Consider the following 16,701-nt stretch of genomic DNA (forward strand, 5'->3'; position numbering starts at 1 on the left):
CAGGACGATGTGCAGGAGACAGTTAAGACTTGGGGGCCGCTGTCCCACCTTCTGGGGCCCCAGCATTAGAGGCAGACACAAAAAAAAAAAAAAAAGAAAAGAAGAAGAAAGAAAACCCAAACCCAAAAAACAAACTTTGGTTCAAAATCTGCAGGAAAGAGGAAACCCTGAACATTTAAGAGCGCTTGTCCCCCCGCAGGAGGACAGGTTAGGTGTGAGTAAGGCATCTGGAGGTGTCATGGGAAGGACCGGGGCACCTGCACCGGCCCCCGGCCGGCCCGCCCTGGAAACTAGATCCTGCCCTGCGACTTCATTACAAGGAATAAAATAGAAAAGTACAGTATGCAAGGTCATACCACAAGTAGGAAATGGAGGTTACACTCATACCATTTTTATCTTGCTATATAAAAAGTTACTTAAAACTACTTCTTTTGCATATAAATGAAAAAAGATTAGAATATTTGGTCAACTGGAAATATTGCTAGGCACAGATGTCTGCAACTGCATCAAAGCATAATACAGAGGTTACAGTGGACACAGAGCTCCGAGCTGAAGGACAGGGATTAAAGACACAGGGGCTTCGGCTCCAACCTAACCTATTGAATCATTAGTATTTCTTTTACAAGCTTCACAGCCTGTTCTTTTTTTTTTTTTAACATTATTTATTTATTCAAGTAATCTCTATATACAACATGGGTCTCATACTCACGATCCCAAGATCAAGAGTCTCACGCTCCTCTGACTGACCCAGCCAGGCACCGCATTTTTTTTTTTAAGTTTTTTTTTTTTTTTTTTGTCCACAGTCTATTCTTATGCAGCTGGCCTGATCATTTCTCAGAAAGTCTATACTCCAGATAGGGTCAGTGGCAGGTCACACAACACTGGACATGTGGGTGACCAGCACAAATCTTAAGCAAAGCCCATGTTTTCTGCCTCACAATGGAGATTCCAGCAGGGCAGGGAATGTGTCCTACATCCGTGGATGTCACATATGTTCACTGCCCTTCCTTTGACAGGACTGTCCTCATCCATTCAGTACATTTTCATTACATGATACTGAGAAATAGTCATTGTCCTCTGGAAGCTTTCATTGATCCTAAAAAGCATTTTTAAAATATTTTAACAAAAAAAATAAAAATAAAATAAAATAAAATATTTTAACATCTCAGAAATGGGGTCATGCCTAAAAACTGATTGTATCTTAGCATCTGTTATAATGCAACTAAGAGTGTTTTTTCTCTCTCATGGTATGTCAAATACTGATGCCACTTAGTGTCAATGGTACTTTCAAGTAGATGAAATACAGTGGTTGAAAAAGGAAGCACATACCTGTGTAAAGCAGGAGCTGATGTGAGCCTTACTCAGGCTGTCCCCTCTGAATGGGTGATTCTGTCCATTAACTTCACCAATGTTACTGATTTAGTATGACTCAATTTCAGAAGCCACCTCCTCCAGGAAGCCTTCTATGTCACCCCAGTCCCTCCACTCAGTGTGGGTTCAAAGTCCTTCGTCTGGGCTGCTGTACTTGGCCTCTGCCCTCAGCTTACCAAGCTGTGTTACATTTGTCTGGTTATCAGTGCACCTCACTGTAACTAGACTGTAGGCTGAGTCTAGGCAAAGACACCCTCTGCGTTCCCACGACCTAGGATACAGTCTGGTACACAGATGTTCTGTGAACGATGAACTCTGGAGTAGTTACGGGCAATATATGTCCTCTACCATATGCAATGGCACCACAGGATTTCAGAAGAAAGTCAGGGCCTATGCTGGAAAGACCAGGGAAGGCTTCATGAAGGGGATGAGACTGAGCCATGCTGGCAGGAGGGTTGATGGAATCACTCAGGAGTGCATCAAAGAAGGAGAAGGAGGCATCACTAAGACCTTCATCCCCTCACCTCCCACCAGGTAGATCCTGCGCTGACTGTGACGTGGGCAGATTTAGTGTGTGAATTTCAAGAGGCCTTGGGGGTGCATCCATCATCATCCTTAATAATTCACTCTGGGTACTGACACAATAGGTACTGAGGTTCAGAGGCAGGCACAGTTCTCCCCTTGGTGAGCTCTCACAGGAAGTCCTGAGTATACATAGACTTTGTGGTTTAGACCTCAGAGCTTCCTGCCAGATCTTGACAAGGTTTAGCAAGTCTGAGAAGCCAGGAGCAGAAGGGCGGACGGGACCACAAACATGGCACCAAACATTTCAAAGCAGGTGCCTTCTCACCGCCTACTGTTTAAAACCTTAACTGAAAACTGTCTTGCTTTTTTTTTCTTTCCACTTCCCCCAGTATAGCTAGCATAGCCACTAGCTGGGGATGGGCGAGGATCTTTGCCTAATGGCCATTCAAGACACTCGGGACTTGATTCCACTGAGTTGGCTTTCAGCCTGCCCTTTGGTGGTGTTTGATAGGCTCATGGCAGCACCAGTATTCACAGATTCCCATCTTTTTAAGGATGATTCTACAGATCATTGTGACTATGTCTGAACAGTCAAGGAAGTGACACCCAATTGCGTTTGCTGGTGCCTGTTGTTGCAGTGTGCCCATGGGGAGTTTGATTCTTAGACATGTCTGCAAATAGCTTGTTGGGCCAGCACCGCAGCTCAGACCTGGGGAGCATGTTCTGGTTGTTCCAGGGAGCATTCGGTGGCCCAGGTGAATTGGGGTGACCAAGTTTGATCCTGCTGTCACACCACCCAGCCCCTTTCTCTTCCAGCAGCTTGATGCTGGGCTTCTTTCTACAATGAGCAGACACTGGGTCAAATCAAAGCTTTTATTTCACTTCTACCCCCAAGATGATGGGGAAGTGTCCACCAGGCACATAAGAAACCCTCGAGAGGGTCTCTCGAGCAGGTAGGCCGCTTGCAGTGAGGCACGGGTACAGTGAGACATCCCGTGTCTGCCCATGATCTGAAGGGGAGGCAAGGAGATCTCTAGAACTTTGTGCTTGGTGGCCAACATCCTGATGCTGGCACTTATATTGCTAGCCCTTCCTGGCCTGCTGAGGATCTGTGAGGAGGCTGGAGGCTCCGGGTGTTAAGGCACGTGGATGAACTAGGAGCTGCAGACATGGCCATGGCCCACAGCTCCAGGAGGTGATAATTCTAACTGGCATAATGCACCTGGTGGAAGTGCACATGTGCCCCCCTGCAGGGGGGAAACTCCACAGTGCTTTGGTGGGAAAGAACAATTTCTATGTCTCTTACTTAGAAGGAGAGGACAACTGTGTTGGGAGACAGAGTTACGAGCTTTCAGTGGCCCCATGGGGAGGTTTCGGTTGAACTCGAGGCCGAGGGAGGGGAGGACCCTTCTGCTGGTGAACTTGTGTGGCCGATGGAGCAGGAGGCTTCTTCTGCTGGTGGTGCTGGACGCGGTGGCTCGGAGGCGGGGGCCGATGACAAGGGGCCTGGGCCCGATGACTAGGTGGTGGCGGAGGTTGGGACACAGCTGGATTTGGAGGAGTTGATCCTGGAAACTGACGGGGCTTCCGGCCCTTTTCCTTGGTGGTTACTCTGTGTGCTCGTGGCCCCAGCTCCTCATCTGCAACAGCAAAACCTCTAAGAGTTCTCTTGGTAAGATAGGATCAGTGTAAGAATTTATTGAGTGTACCGCCTACATACAAGACGACATGCTAGCTGTTTGGGGGGAATGCAGTGAGGAACCAGAAGCCGCCTCTACCCTCTAAAATTTCCAGGTCCTGTAGGGGAGACAGAATCACCTTGCCAGCAGGGCAGAGCGAGAGCCCAGGGCTTTCAGGGCCTCAGGGGGCCAGAGGCAAAAGAGGCAGGTAGAGGGCCTTGATGGGAAAGAACAGGCCCTCTGGGGCCTGTGTGCTAGGGTGTCTGGGCGTGGAGAGGGCACTCAAGTGCTCTCAGAGCCTCGCCTCTGGGTTATCCTAGACACCATGCCCTGAGAGCACCTTGTGGTTAGAGCCCTTGGGTTAGGAGCTCTATAGTCAGAGGGGATGTCAGTGACCACTTGCCGTCAGATAGGTTTCCCTATTAGCTCTGCCTTTCATCCAAGTTCCGCTCTAAGGCAGCCCATATTCTGGTGTGGGGGCTGTTTAGTCCTCAGAAACTTACTGGTTTTCAGAAATTCATAGGCAAGTCCCATCCTCTTGGGCTTGGAAGGACAAGAATTCTCATCCCGTCACCTGTCTGGGATTTTCTGTGATGTGTGACAGCAGTCCATGAAGACAGGCCCACCACTCCCAATAATGGGAGTTACTTGCTGTTTTATAACCACACAGGGTGTCTGTGAGGAGGCTTGGCCTCTCTAGGCCTGAGGGGTCCCTCTGGCTTCCCTGGCCTCCCCTGGGGCTACAAGGGAGGATCCCAGTCCCTCTGTCCGAAGCCATCCTCGCAGGGCAGCTGAGGGAGCTGGGAAGAGGACATTCTCCTGCGGCCAATGCATGGCGCTCACATTGGCATGGGCGTGTGCAGCTGAGCCCCCTCTGAGCATGGCCTTGTACCTTCCCGTGAGGGTGTCAGTAGGACGGCCTCTCCTGATGGCTGGAAATCCAGGCCTCAGGCAGCTATGAATGTGAAGACTCAGGGTCTGAGGACATGGTGGCAACATGCAAGGGGACAGCGTGCTGTAAGCGCAAAAGGTAAAGGGCACAGAAAGAGGAAGAGCCCACCCTCTAAGTCATCTTTGGTGCCCTGAGGCAGCTGAGGGCCTGCTGGGAGGCCCAGTGGGAAGGGCTTTGGGGAGGCCTCTTTCATCCCCTCTGAGGCAAGCTTGGGCTTGCCAGTCTGTTCACCCCCCTCTTTGTACATGTGTTCTTTAAACATTTATTTTCCATCTTCTAGACTTAGGTGCCACTGCTACGTGGCAGTGATGGCTCAGATACCAGCTGGTGACGGGACAAGATACTCACCCTCAAGAAGCCTAAAATCGAATGACACACACCAGGACTGCCAAACCACAGGCCCAGAGCCGCCAGGGAGGTGCAGAGTCCCAGAGCTCTGGGGGGACGAGTGGGGTGTGGCCAAGTGGCTGAGACCCCAGGCTGCCTTGCACAGATAGGTGAGCTGGGGCTCTGAGCAGGACTTTGGGGCCCAGCGTGCTCACCTCCATTCCCACAGTCACTGCCCAAATGTCTGCTCCTGGGAATTCCTCCAGGCTCAGTGTCCTTCCTCACCCTACCTCCTGGTTATGCACCCAGGGCCCAGGCTAGGATGAAGCAAGCAAGGCACCCAGGGTACAGAAATGAAGGAGCCTCACTCTCAGGGGTGGGCAAGGTTAGGGTGAACCCTGAACATGGTGGGCTCCTCCAATTGCACGGAACCCCTTGCTTCTATCACCCTCGTTCTTGACTCAGCCCACTGGCCATAGGATTTGGGGGAAATCATTTAACCTCATTGAGCTTCAGTTTTCTCATCTGTATGGATATGATCTATCTCATGAGATCACTCGGAAAGTTGGATATGATAATGAATGCAAAGCATTATATTACAGAGAATGAGTGCCTGACACAAGCTAATTATCATGTGGAAAGCAGAGATCACCTCGTCATGGGCTCACATGTGAGGTCCACCTTGGAAGACTACGTGATCTTGGAGCAGTAGGCAATGGAGAAAGGGTCTTTGCAAGGGGACCTGGGCAGAAAATGGCCTGAGTAGGGCATTGGGGTAAGGGAGCCATGGGTGCCTATAGGACTCAGCAAGCAAGTCTGCTCCGTGGGGGGCAGAAAGGGCTGGAAAGATGGCAATGGAAGCATGGCGCCATTCTGGGGGCAGAGGCGTGGCAGGACATGGGGCTGAAGGGCAATGGCCTGAAGGGGACCCGAGGCAAGAAGTCTGAAGCAAGGAAGCCAAATCATCCTGGGCCCTCTCTAGGGAGAGACCCAGCATCAGAGGACGAAGTCCTACTGTGAAGATCAGACTGCACAGAACCTGAGGGGCTTGCTTGCCTGGCTGCATGTCTTGCCGTGGGCCAGATGCACCCTGCTGGACCCGCCTGCAGGATGGGATCCCGCACACCCAGAGCCTGCAGGGACACCTGACGTGCCATTATCAGAACCCACTGCCTTGGGTAGCTGTGCCCCCTAAGCCAGCTCCTCACTTAAGAGCATAACATTTTCCTTCTTGGTGGGTTGTTGGACAGCCCCGATTCGAGAAAGAAACAGTCCAGCATTAGCATATCCCCTCTAAAGAATAAGTTGGAAGAGAGGGTATAACTCCCTGGTTTTAGACCAAATGTGTCCTGTGGGTCTCTGAAATTTTACCAGTGTTCCTGGGAGCGTGGTCCTGAACACACCTTGCCCTCCTCCCCCTCCGCCCCCACTCTAGAGGGGATGTTTGTTCATGGAGATGACGTTTTGAAACAAATCATTCTACCCACGTAGAGTTGTGTGGTTCATTCAGAATATGTCCACACAAGACTTTCATCGAGTCAGCCTAGTGGTGGATTCCAAGGGGCCAACTGGGATTCGGCTTCTCAAAGCTCTCCCTCTGTCACCACCGAGAATTTGTTTTTCAAAGACCAAGCTAACCAGAGAATGGAAAAAACTGTAACCGCTGGTTATAACCCTGACATTCTGAAACTACCAGTCCCCATTATTTTCTTTCCAGACTCGCAGTGTCATCCCCATGAGTTGTTTCCACGGGGATTTTGTCCGGGCCTGCGGGTGGGACAGACGTGGGGGAGCTTACCATTTCTCCTACTGTTCTGTTTTTTTCTCTTGTTGATGTAGAAAATGAGTAGTGTCATAAAGATAATGAAGATGGTGCCTCCTCCACAAATGCCAACAATGAGATAGATGTCCAGGCCCTTCTCTGCAAGAGAAACAGAAGTGGATGGAGGGGAGGGGTCCCAGGCAGAGGGGCCACTTCATTGCTCTGGCCAAGGACCCCTGCCAGATCAAAGAGGCTGATGGGGCTTTTCAACCTCAGAGAAGCTGAGCTCATGGAGGCTGTCACTTGTGGCGATCTCTGATAGGACACGGAGTCTGGGATAAGCCCCCCACCCCCACCCCACCCAGAGGGCTCCTGGGAGGACCGCTGCTCTGGAGTAGAAGTGCCAACTTCTTCATGTACCGGGGCATGGTCCACTGCCCCTGCACCACCACCACTGTCAATGAGCACGTCACAGAAGTTTAGCTCTGAGAAGGAACTTAGAGACAATCCAGGATCACTTCTGGTTTCACAGGTCCAGAGAGGGAAGATGGGTTGCCCGGGGCCACACAGTATCTGCTCATGGGTGGTGCCTTCAAGCAGCCCCGTAAGTCCATGTTTCTGCATATTTATCCACCTTCATCTCTGGCTGCCCTCCTACACCATGGTTTTTGGTTTTAGGGTTTTTGTTTTGGGGGGCTTTTATTTTTGACCAGGCAGTTTCCAAAGACTCAGGGTAAATATTTCACTTGCTCAGCCTGCTGGTCAGCAGCGCCTCCCAGATTTTCCCTGGCCTATGAGAGAAACCCAGACACACAGTGAGTTAGCCGCGGTGGTGGATTTGATCTTCGGCTCACAGAACTTCAGCCGCCACATTGCAATGAGGATGACCATTCAGTGTTCAGAGAAATGGATTTGAATCCAGGCTCTTCTAGGACAGAGCTGTGTGACCTTTGGCAAGCTACTACACCTCTCTGAGCCTATTCCATCCTGCATAAAAGGGAGATAATGAGGCTTACATCACAGGGTGGCTGTTGGAGGTCAATCAGATAATGGATGTGAAATGCTTTGTAAACTGTAAAACAACACACAGAGGCGAGCTCTTGCTCTTAGTAGAGCTCTGGGCACTGGCGTTTCTGGAAGCTGTTTCCCCAGGGCGAGAGGTACTGGGGCACCTGCCCTTTGAGAGTCAAGGGTGGTTCTGGAGCCAAGGGGCTGCCAGAGTCTCTCTCAGGCTGCCCTTCCCAGGATCTGACCCAGTGGGAACAGGCGGGGGAGTAGGGGCTGCCAGCACCCAGCCTCTTTGAGTTCCCATACAGGGTGGCCACACCTCTGTCTGGGGCACTCATGGACACAGTGGCACGCCTTACACCATCTGCTCTCAGGTCTGTTCAGCCGGGCCCTCCACCGTGCCTGGGGTACTCTCCACAGAGAACATTCCAGCCTGTCTCAGAGGCTGCATCATTTAAAACCACGTCCTCCCCATCTCTGAATGCAAGCATACCGCTTCCTGTATGCCCTCTCAGGGAGGTTGCACCCCTAAGTTCACGTGATGTGGTCCCTCCACTTCCAGACCTGCTCCTCCCTCAGTGTTTTGGTTTCGAGTGTATGCTCCCTTTTGCTGAGCCAAATGAGTAGTCTTTTCCTGGCCCCTCTTGGGCTTGGACCTCGAAAGGCATCCCTTTGAGGGTCTCCAAGAGCACCTGCACCTACCCTACCTCCCCCAGGTGTTCTTCCCATGTCTTTAGTGGCCCTTTTCCGGACCCTGCATCACAGAGTAAGAGACATGAATGCTCTACCTTCGAGCCTTGGCTTCTCCCGAGGGCCTCCCTGACTCCCTGCATCCCCAGTGCACACCCATTTCTATGCTGGTGGGATCTGGTTAAAATAACCACAAAGAACAGGGTTGCCAGATAAACCACAGGAAACCCAGTTACATTTGAATTTCAGATAAACAATGAATAATTTTTAGTAGAAGTATGTCCCTCCTGGAAGGGGGAAAAGAGGTCGTGAAGTCCAGGGGGGCCAGCTTCACTCACTGCGACTTTGTGGTGGGGGTTGTGAGGTCATGGCTGGTGAGCTGACATGGGGGTGAGGTGATGCCGGTCTAAGTGTGCAGTTGGCAGCCTCTAAGACGGCTCCCCATACCCCCCACCTCCTGGCATCCCCATCTTTGTGTAATTCCCTCCTATGCTCATGGCCTAGGCTTGTTGAGTTGCTTCTGAAGAACAGAATATAGCAGATATGATTGGGATCTCACCCCTGAGACTAAGTTACGAAGACAGCGTGGTGGCTTTTGCCTTGGGTGCTCACTCTGGCTCTCTCTGATCCTGCACCCAGAGCCGCTGGTAGCCACATTGTGAGGCGGCCCAATGGTTCCCACGAGCAAGCCCGGACATGGGTCCTCCCTCAGCAGAGCCTGGACCTGACTGACATGACTGTGTTCCCTGCCAGCGTCCTGACTGCAGCCTCAGGTAAGATCCCCCGGCTAAGTCACCCCAGACTCATGACTCACATGGAGCTAGTCACTGTGTTTTAAACAGGGGTCATTTGTTACGCAGCGGCAGATAACTCCTTCAGAGCATATATGAAAAAGTCTTATGTGTTGCCTTCGGACCAGCTCCTGGCTATTTCCTGAGGTAACCAACCAACCAACCAACCATAGTCCCTGTCAAATCTCAAGGCCTCTGGCTGAGTAGCTACTTTTTTGTGTTCAGTTTCCTTCAGAGGGGTTAAGCAGACGGCATGGGAAAGGTCATCACAGTGGACCAAGAGTAAACCCTCAGGGATCATGGGGCTCGTCCTCTATGTGGACCGGGAGGCTGAAGCCCAGAGACGGAAAGAAACTTTGACAAGGTGATCCTGTCAAAGATGGACAGACATGAGCTAGACTTTCCCAGAGCTCCCCCAAGAGCGGGCTGCCCCTCAAAAATTACTTCTGGGACTCATGTCAAGCAGGGACTCTGGGGGAAGAGCTTAGACTGTTGGGGTTTCAGGACTTCCTGGTGCTGGCACCAACGTGGGGCTGTCAGCTCTGCGGCAGGGGGAGCATTACCTCACTGGGTCCACCATCCTCTCTGGCCTTGAGCTCATCCTCTCTCCATGCCCCTAATTTCTGGGTTTCTTGGTCCTGGTAAGAGGTACTGCCCATCCCCCTTCCTGATAGTAATCTTTTTTGCTCCCTTCTCCATCATGACCCTGGGAGTCATGATCCTGGCCCCGACTAGCTGAGGGACCTTGGGCAAGTCAGTTTACCTCCCTGGGAAATGGGGGTTTGCATGAGATAACCTCTAGAGCTCCTTCTACTCCTTCAATCTGGCCATTCCTTCTCCCAGAAGAGGATCTTTTTAATTGCCTGAGATTAAATTGTGCTCCTTGGAGGGATGCCCAAGACTGGTAACCATAGGCTACCACCTCTTCCCTCCTCCAAGGCTTCACTGAAGGGTTCCGGGAGGAAGAAGTGTGTTTTCAGTTCTCACCCTGAGCTCGGGCTGCCTCCCAGGCAGGTCTCTCTACGCTGAGCAAGTCTCTGCCCTGGAGCTAGCAGGCTGGATTTGGGAAGTGAGCTCGGAATGTCTGACCAGTGCTTGCCACGCACCTGAACAGTTGATGATTTTCTCTTCCCTTTTCTGGCTGACTTCATTTTTTGCTGTGCAACTGACTGTCATTTCCTGTTGGGATGTCCAATTCCATTGCACGATCGTCATGTTAAGAAGGTTTTTGATCATGGTCTGATTTACATACAGCATTAATGTAGGGTCAGTTCCACTTGTTATCTCACAGGTCAGGGATTGGTTGCCACAACTCCAGAGGATCTTAGGTGTTGAGACCTTTTCTGGAAAAAAAAAAAAAAAAAGATCCAATTCATGAACTAATTTTCTTATTTTAATAGACACACTTATTTTTAGAGGGGAGAATGGAGTTAGTTAGGGGCCGGGGAACAATTTCCAAGACCACTATCCATTTTTGAAAATCATTAAAAATTTTTTTATTTTTTTTAAGATTTATTTATTTATTTATTTATGATAGGCACAGAGAGAGAGAGACAGAGAGAGGCAGAGACACAGGAGGAGGGAGAAGCAGGCTCCATGCCAGGAGCCCGTAGCGGGACTCGATCCCAGGACTCCAGGATCGCGCCCTGGGCCAAAGGCAGATGCCAAGCTGCTGAGCCACCCAGGGATCCCCTAAATTTTTTTTTATATGGCACATTCAGCACAATTTTTTTTTCTGGTGAAGTTCATAGCTACATTATATGAGTGAAAAAAATATATCAAATGTTTATGTGCCATTTTATACCTTAAAATGTTTTCACACACACAATATCTTTTAATCCTAACAAACAGGAGAGGTTGGTGTTTTCTTGCCGTTTACAGAGGACATACCCAAGACCTGAGAAGTTAAATGGTGGTCTAAGGGCACCCACTAACAAGTGACAGATCAGGGAAAGAGTCTGCTCTCCCAAGTCCAAGTTCAGTAGCATGGGTAAGATGGTTAACATGTTCTGATCCCCACAAGCCTGAGGAGATGCAATGCTTCAAAGCAGCTGGGAACCCTACCCTGGAGGCATCGTTACATGTGTGGCCTGGGACCCTGGTCACAAACAACTCCCTCTCCCTGCTACCATCCACCAGGTCCTGGGAGCAGAGGGCCAGGTGTGCAGCTCAAGCTCTGGGGTGAGTGGGCCCCAGCCCCATCCAAAGCTGCTCAAGCCCTCACCGTGCCTCACTGGGCTTCATCTGTAAGAGATGGATAAGCAAGACATGCCCCACCTGTCAGAGATGACATGCGACAGAGCCCTGGGCAAATCGTTAGGTACCAATGTCAGTGCGGTTCCTGTAATATTCATAATCGTCAACTCCTTGCCTCTCTTTTTCTGACACCATAATATGCCAAGGCTGTGTCATGAAAGACAAAGTCCTTTGCTTCAGATGGCGCAGGTCCAAATCCTAACCCCACCACTTCTTACTTTTGTGACCTCCTCCTTTTTTCTTCTCTTCTGGTCTTGATCTCACCCTTACTCCCCTTCCCCAGGCTTGCCACCTTTTCCTCTCAACTTCTCTCCATTCATTATGCAGCTGGATGGCTTCTTTGTCAATGATTCCCTCTTTGCCTGCCTCCCAGCCAATGGATCTTCTCCATCAACTTTTCCATCAGATTTCATTTCTGCCCTAACATATCCGCATGCAGAAATGAACTTTTCTTCCCATCGCAAGATTCTGGGTGATTCAGTATGAAGAGGATGGACGGTCAACAAGGCAGGGTCAGTGCAGAGTCTAGGGGTCAAGTTAAGGTGTTTACTTGTCTTTTTAAAATGGAAAGAATCTTTTTTTATTTATAAGGTTAACAACCAGTCATGGTAAAAATTGATCAGAAGCAACAAAATGCGGCAAGATTAAAAATCACATGCAATTCTACTACCCAGAGCCAATAATTATTAATATTTTGTTGTCTATCCTTACCTTACCAGGTGATTTCTATACATAATACATATATAAATAATGTTTTAAAAACTAAAACGGGATCAGATGATTTTGGAGACTGCTTCGTCCTTACCATTGATCTATTATGAAATTCTTTCCTTTGTGGACATTGATATTCACCCTCTATCATCTCTTAGATGATGTCTTCTTAATTTAATGTATACCTGCTGGGGACTTTGCAATCCCTTCCAGTATTTCATTAATATAAACCTTACAGTTATGACCAGGTTCCTGAAGCCACGTCTTTGTGCATATTCTCCCTGTGAGGTGGCTTCCTGGAAGAAGCATGGCTGGATCAAGTGGGGGCACATCACATAGATGAGAATGCCTTAGTTCTAGGTTGCTGGGATTTATTCATTCTCCCCTAACACATGCTTTTAAGAGAGTTTCCAATGCCTCTTTGGCCAGGGGCAGCAGCCCCACCAGTAAGGAGATATGGGTACAGAAACTGAAGCTATGAGCAGCATAAAGAAACAGGGATGGGGGAGGGTGTTAGCATTTTGCAAATGGGTATGGGGTTCCAAGTGCTGCAGGGCACCTTTGCTTCCTTGTCTCATTGTACATCCCATGGACCTATCATTACAAAGATCAGACTCGGAGCAGAGAATTTGCCTGAAGCCATGTGGCAAATAACAGGGACCAAACCACAAACTGAATTAAAATGCTGTGTGACACTGGCACACACACTGGCACACACACACACCAGGCGGCTGCTGTGCCATGGAAAGATCTGTCTTTTGGCCAAGGAATGAGGGGGTAATGAGAATGTTCTAAAATCAACTGTGTGCTGGTTGCACAGCTCTGTGAATATACCCGAAGCTGATGAAGTGTACACTTCAAGTGGGTGAACTTCTGGTATGTGAATTCTATCTCCAAAAAGCTGTTTGAGGGGGAAAAAATGTCACCATCCTCATTAAGGGAAGCCCCGGAGTTGCACCCTGGCTCCACTCCTGTCAAGGTGTGAGACTGTGGAGAAGTCACTTCTGTTTCCCTCCAGATAGTAAAAGGACAATAACAACTAGCTCTCAGGGTTGTCTGGAAACTTAAATAAGATCATGGAGCAAAGCATCTGACACCGGCTGGTAAGCCATTATCACCGTGGGCGTTACTAGACAAGACACAGATGTGTGGCTCCTGTTCAGAAGGGAACACTTGAGCCTGTATGGACAGGAGTCATGAGATCGGTGTTCTCAGAGCCCCTGAGCAGAGGCCACTTCCAGTCCTGCACCATTTCTGGAATGTGCTCTCCATTTAAGGCTGCAGAACTGGGGTACGGAGAGTTGTCACGTGAGCTGGATACGGGAACTGGGTACGGGGAGCTGGAATGGAGGGCTGCTGCCAGGCCCACGTGCTGACAGCAGGGCTGGAAGGTGACCCTGGGGAGGGGGAAGGGGCCCTGCCTCTAGTGACATTTCCTGTGTGAAGCACAGAAATACTGGTTTGTTTGCTCGCTGCATCTCTGGCTTTTGCTCATGGGGGGTTCCTGCCCTCCTCTCCAAACTGAGGCCTTCTTCCCCTTCTCCTTATCAAGCCCTGCCAAGCGTCCCCAGGCTTTGAACGTCAATGTCATTTCAATTTCACTTTCTCTTCCTTGTCTCCTGCACCCAAGCCATCTTGCCCATTCTTTCTCCATCCAGCACCCTTCATGTACTCTACTTCCCTATTTTCCAGGCACCCCTTATCGACTCTGGGGGGTCGTCGGTTCTGGCTGCCCATTAGAATCAGCTGAGGAGCTTTAGCCCAGGTCCCATGCCAGGAAATTCTGATTTGATTGTTCTGGGCTGAGACCTAGGCACCGGTAACTTTTCCTAGGGCCTCAGTTGACTCTAACATGCAGCCCGAGTTGAGAATCCCCAAGTAGTACCCTACCCCCACACACACCCCACTGGTACTGTAGCAGCAGCTCCCAGGCTCATCTTCAACAGGCCCTCCAGCACTCCCAGGGCATCACACACATACGGCCACACCTGCTGTATTTTCTGTAACCATCAGCCCAAATTATCTTCCACTTTTCATCACTCTGATGTTGAGCAGATCTGAAACAAGGGCTGTTCATCTTTAAACTTCCAGCCCTTTCCTGCCATATAAATACTCTTTCAGGGCATCGTGGCTTGAAATGTCTCTCTAAAAGGACGACCCACCTCTTTCCAGTTAGTCTGCTCCACACCCAGCTTGCTTTTTCATCATCCACTTGAAATGACCACTTTTCTCTTCTTCCCACCTGTTCCTCTCCTCCTGATCAATGCCACCTTGATCTAGGTTCTACACTCAGCTCCACATCCCCATAACCATGGAAGAGAGCATTTTCGGCAAAGAGAGTCGAACTTTTATTGGCCGTGTATCTCCCCATGCGGAGACTCCATCTCTTCCACAGGACTGGAGCCCTCCCTGAGGTGGGAGAGATGCATTAGTTCCCCTTTAGGGCTCCCCCACCCTGGCCAAGGGCAGGCTGGGGCCATTCCATAAATGTTATTCCCCAACTTGCTAAGTAGCGCCCATACTGAGATGGAGGAATTTAGGGAATGAGACTTACCTTGAATCTTCAATTGATAATTTCTTCTCAATACACTCTTTCCATCTTTATCATATATAGCCACCTTGTAGATATCGCTGTCATTCATCATCAGATGTTTAATTTTCAGAAATCCGTTTGTTGATATGTTGTATTTTCCATGTGTGTCTTTAAGTATGCCTGTTTTGAGTTCTGCAACCTTGGTTTTGCCTTTTTCCCATCGGATATGGTCTATCTTAGCATTCATTTGAAAACCAGCAGAGTCCAGGTCAAAGTCATGACCAAGGGCACCCCAGACAAGCTTGGTTTCAAGGACCTCACCTATAAAAAGCAAGACAGTTACTGAGATCTCGAGACTCACTTCCAGAGAAATTTTAGGCTATGACTTTTTGACTTTCATGCTTACTTTTGGGTCTCCAACGGAGACCCACACCAACTTACCTTTGATGTAAAAGACGAAAATCAGAAGGAAGCTGGCTAAGATTTGACATGCGAGGTTCATCTTTGGGGTTAGTTTCCTTGTTGTGATTCTGAGCTCTTCCTGCAAAAGGAACTAAAGTAAGACCAGTGGAATCCACCCTCTGAGAGCTGAACCACGTGCCTCTCTTTTTTGCTTCTTTTACAGTAGCATAACACACACACACACACACACTCAGCAAACCAACCCTGCTGATGCTCCTTTACCAAAGCAGGTGTGTTTATTATGTGCGAGTATCTTCTTAATCACATTTTAATCCTTACAACAACCTTGGGTGGGTTTTATTAACCCCGTCAAAGAGAAAAAGAACCAAGAGGCTGAGCAAATCATTCAGGATCCCCTTTTGGTTAACAAGGAGCCAGATTTAACCAGACAGCCTGCTTTAACCAGACATTCTGCTATGCCACCTCTAACAGGACCATAATAAGTTCATTAGTGACTAGCAGCATATATTTATCCTATGATTACAAGCATCGGAGAATGTATACACGTGAAAGAATTATGAAAATGGATTTATTCTCTTCTTTTAAAGGTGTTTTAGAGGTTCTAAAATTCTTTGTGATTAAAATGAAATGTAAGTTGAGTCTCAGCTGTAAATGCTTGAAATCCCCAGATCTTATGCTCAACGTATATTTTACAACTCTATTGAAATCCAGTTAAGTAAGTAAAAACTTGTTCCTAAATAAACAAAAACACAAAGAGTCTGGAATACTGTCAAACAACCAGAACGAATCATTCAGAGCATTTACAATGGTTAATATTATAGACGGTTAAGGAAAGGAAGAGATACAGAGAAAAGGACAAGTGAGAGAGGACTCAGAGAAAGAGGAAAGAAATTTGTGATTCGGGGAGGGAAATAAAGTGATGTGTTGATGAGTGTACACAGAAAAAATGCACCAAGAGAGCCAGCCACAGAAAAAAGGGAAACCTAATGATAGATTTCCAAAGTAAATGTCGTTTTGTGCTTCCTTAGGATAGAGTAAAAATCTTAAAAATTATGCTTGCTTGCTTTTTTTAAAATTTAGGCACAAATGTGGTTATTACCTCTTAGAAAGCTGCCCAGAAAATGAAGTTAAGTGAAAGCAATGGATCTCAACCACTGGGTGAAAGGATACCTACAGAGAATATTTACTTCGTGATTATTGACAAATTCCTAATGCACATCACCCACAAAGATAAACTATAATTGTGTTAAATTCTTAAATGTTAAAGAAACTGTGATAGTGCTAAAAAACATTCACAGAAATATATCTTCATATCTTTGAGCATAGGAGGCCTACCTACATGTGCTATATGATCCAAAAGTAATACAGAAAAAATGGACAAAACTGACGAATAAAAACGTAATATTTATTTATTGGCAAAGAGATGAGCAAAATGAAAAGACATGATGGAAAATATTTGCAATACATATGAAAAATTATTAATATACAAGTTATGGAAATTATTACTATAATAAGAAAACTCAGTTTTTAAAATGTAATTTAAAGATACAAATGAACAGTTTATAGAAGAAATTCTTAATAGAAGAAATGTCAATAAACTTATCAGAGGATATCTAATACAGCTATGAAATACCATTATCACCACCAGATTGGCCAAATTAGAAAAGATAATA

General features: G+C 48.1%; 1 protein-coding gene across 1 annotated transcript; it reads right to left on the bottom strand.

Annotated features, from left to right (window-relative positions):
* Positions 1-2,755: 2,755 nt before the first annotated feature.
* On the bottom strand, positions 2,756-15,203 carry CD2 (CD2 molecule). Its single transcript, XM_077842709.1, has 5 exons — positions 15,047-15,203; positions 14,627-14,926; positions 10,212-10,448; positions 6,653-6,775; positions 2,756-3,536 (listed from the first exon to the last, which is right to left on the bottom strand). The coding sequence occupies exons 1-5, from the start codon at positions 15,105-15,107 to the stop codon at positions 3,238-3,240; spliced, it is 1,020 nt and encodes a 339-aa protein (XP_077698835.1). The 5' UTR covers positions 15,108-15,203; the 3' UTR covers positions 2,756-3,237.
* Positions 15,204-16,701: the final 1,498 nt, after the last annotated feature.

Source organism: Canis aureus, chromosome 12 (genome assembly GCF_053574225.1).
Source record: "Canis aureus isolate CA01 chromosome 12, VMU_Caureus_v.1.0, whole genome shotgun sequence".
NCBI lineage: Eukaryota > Metazoa > Chordata > Mammalia > Carnivora > Canidae > Canis > Canis aureus.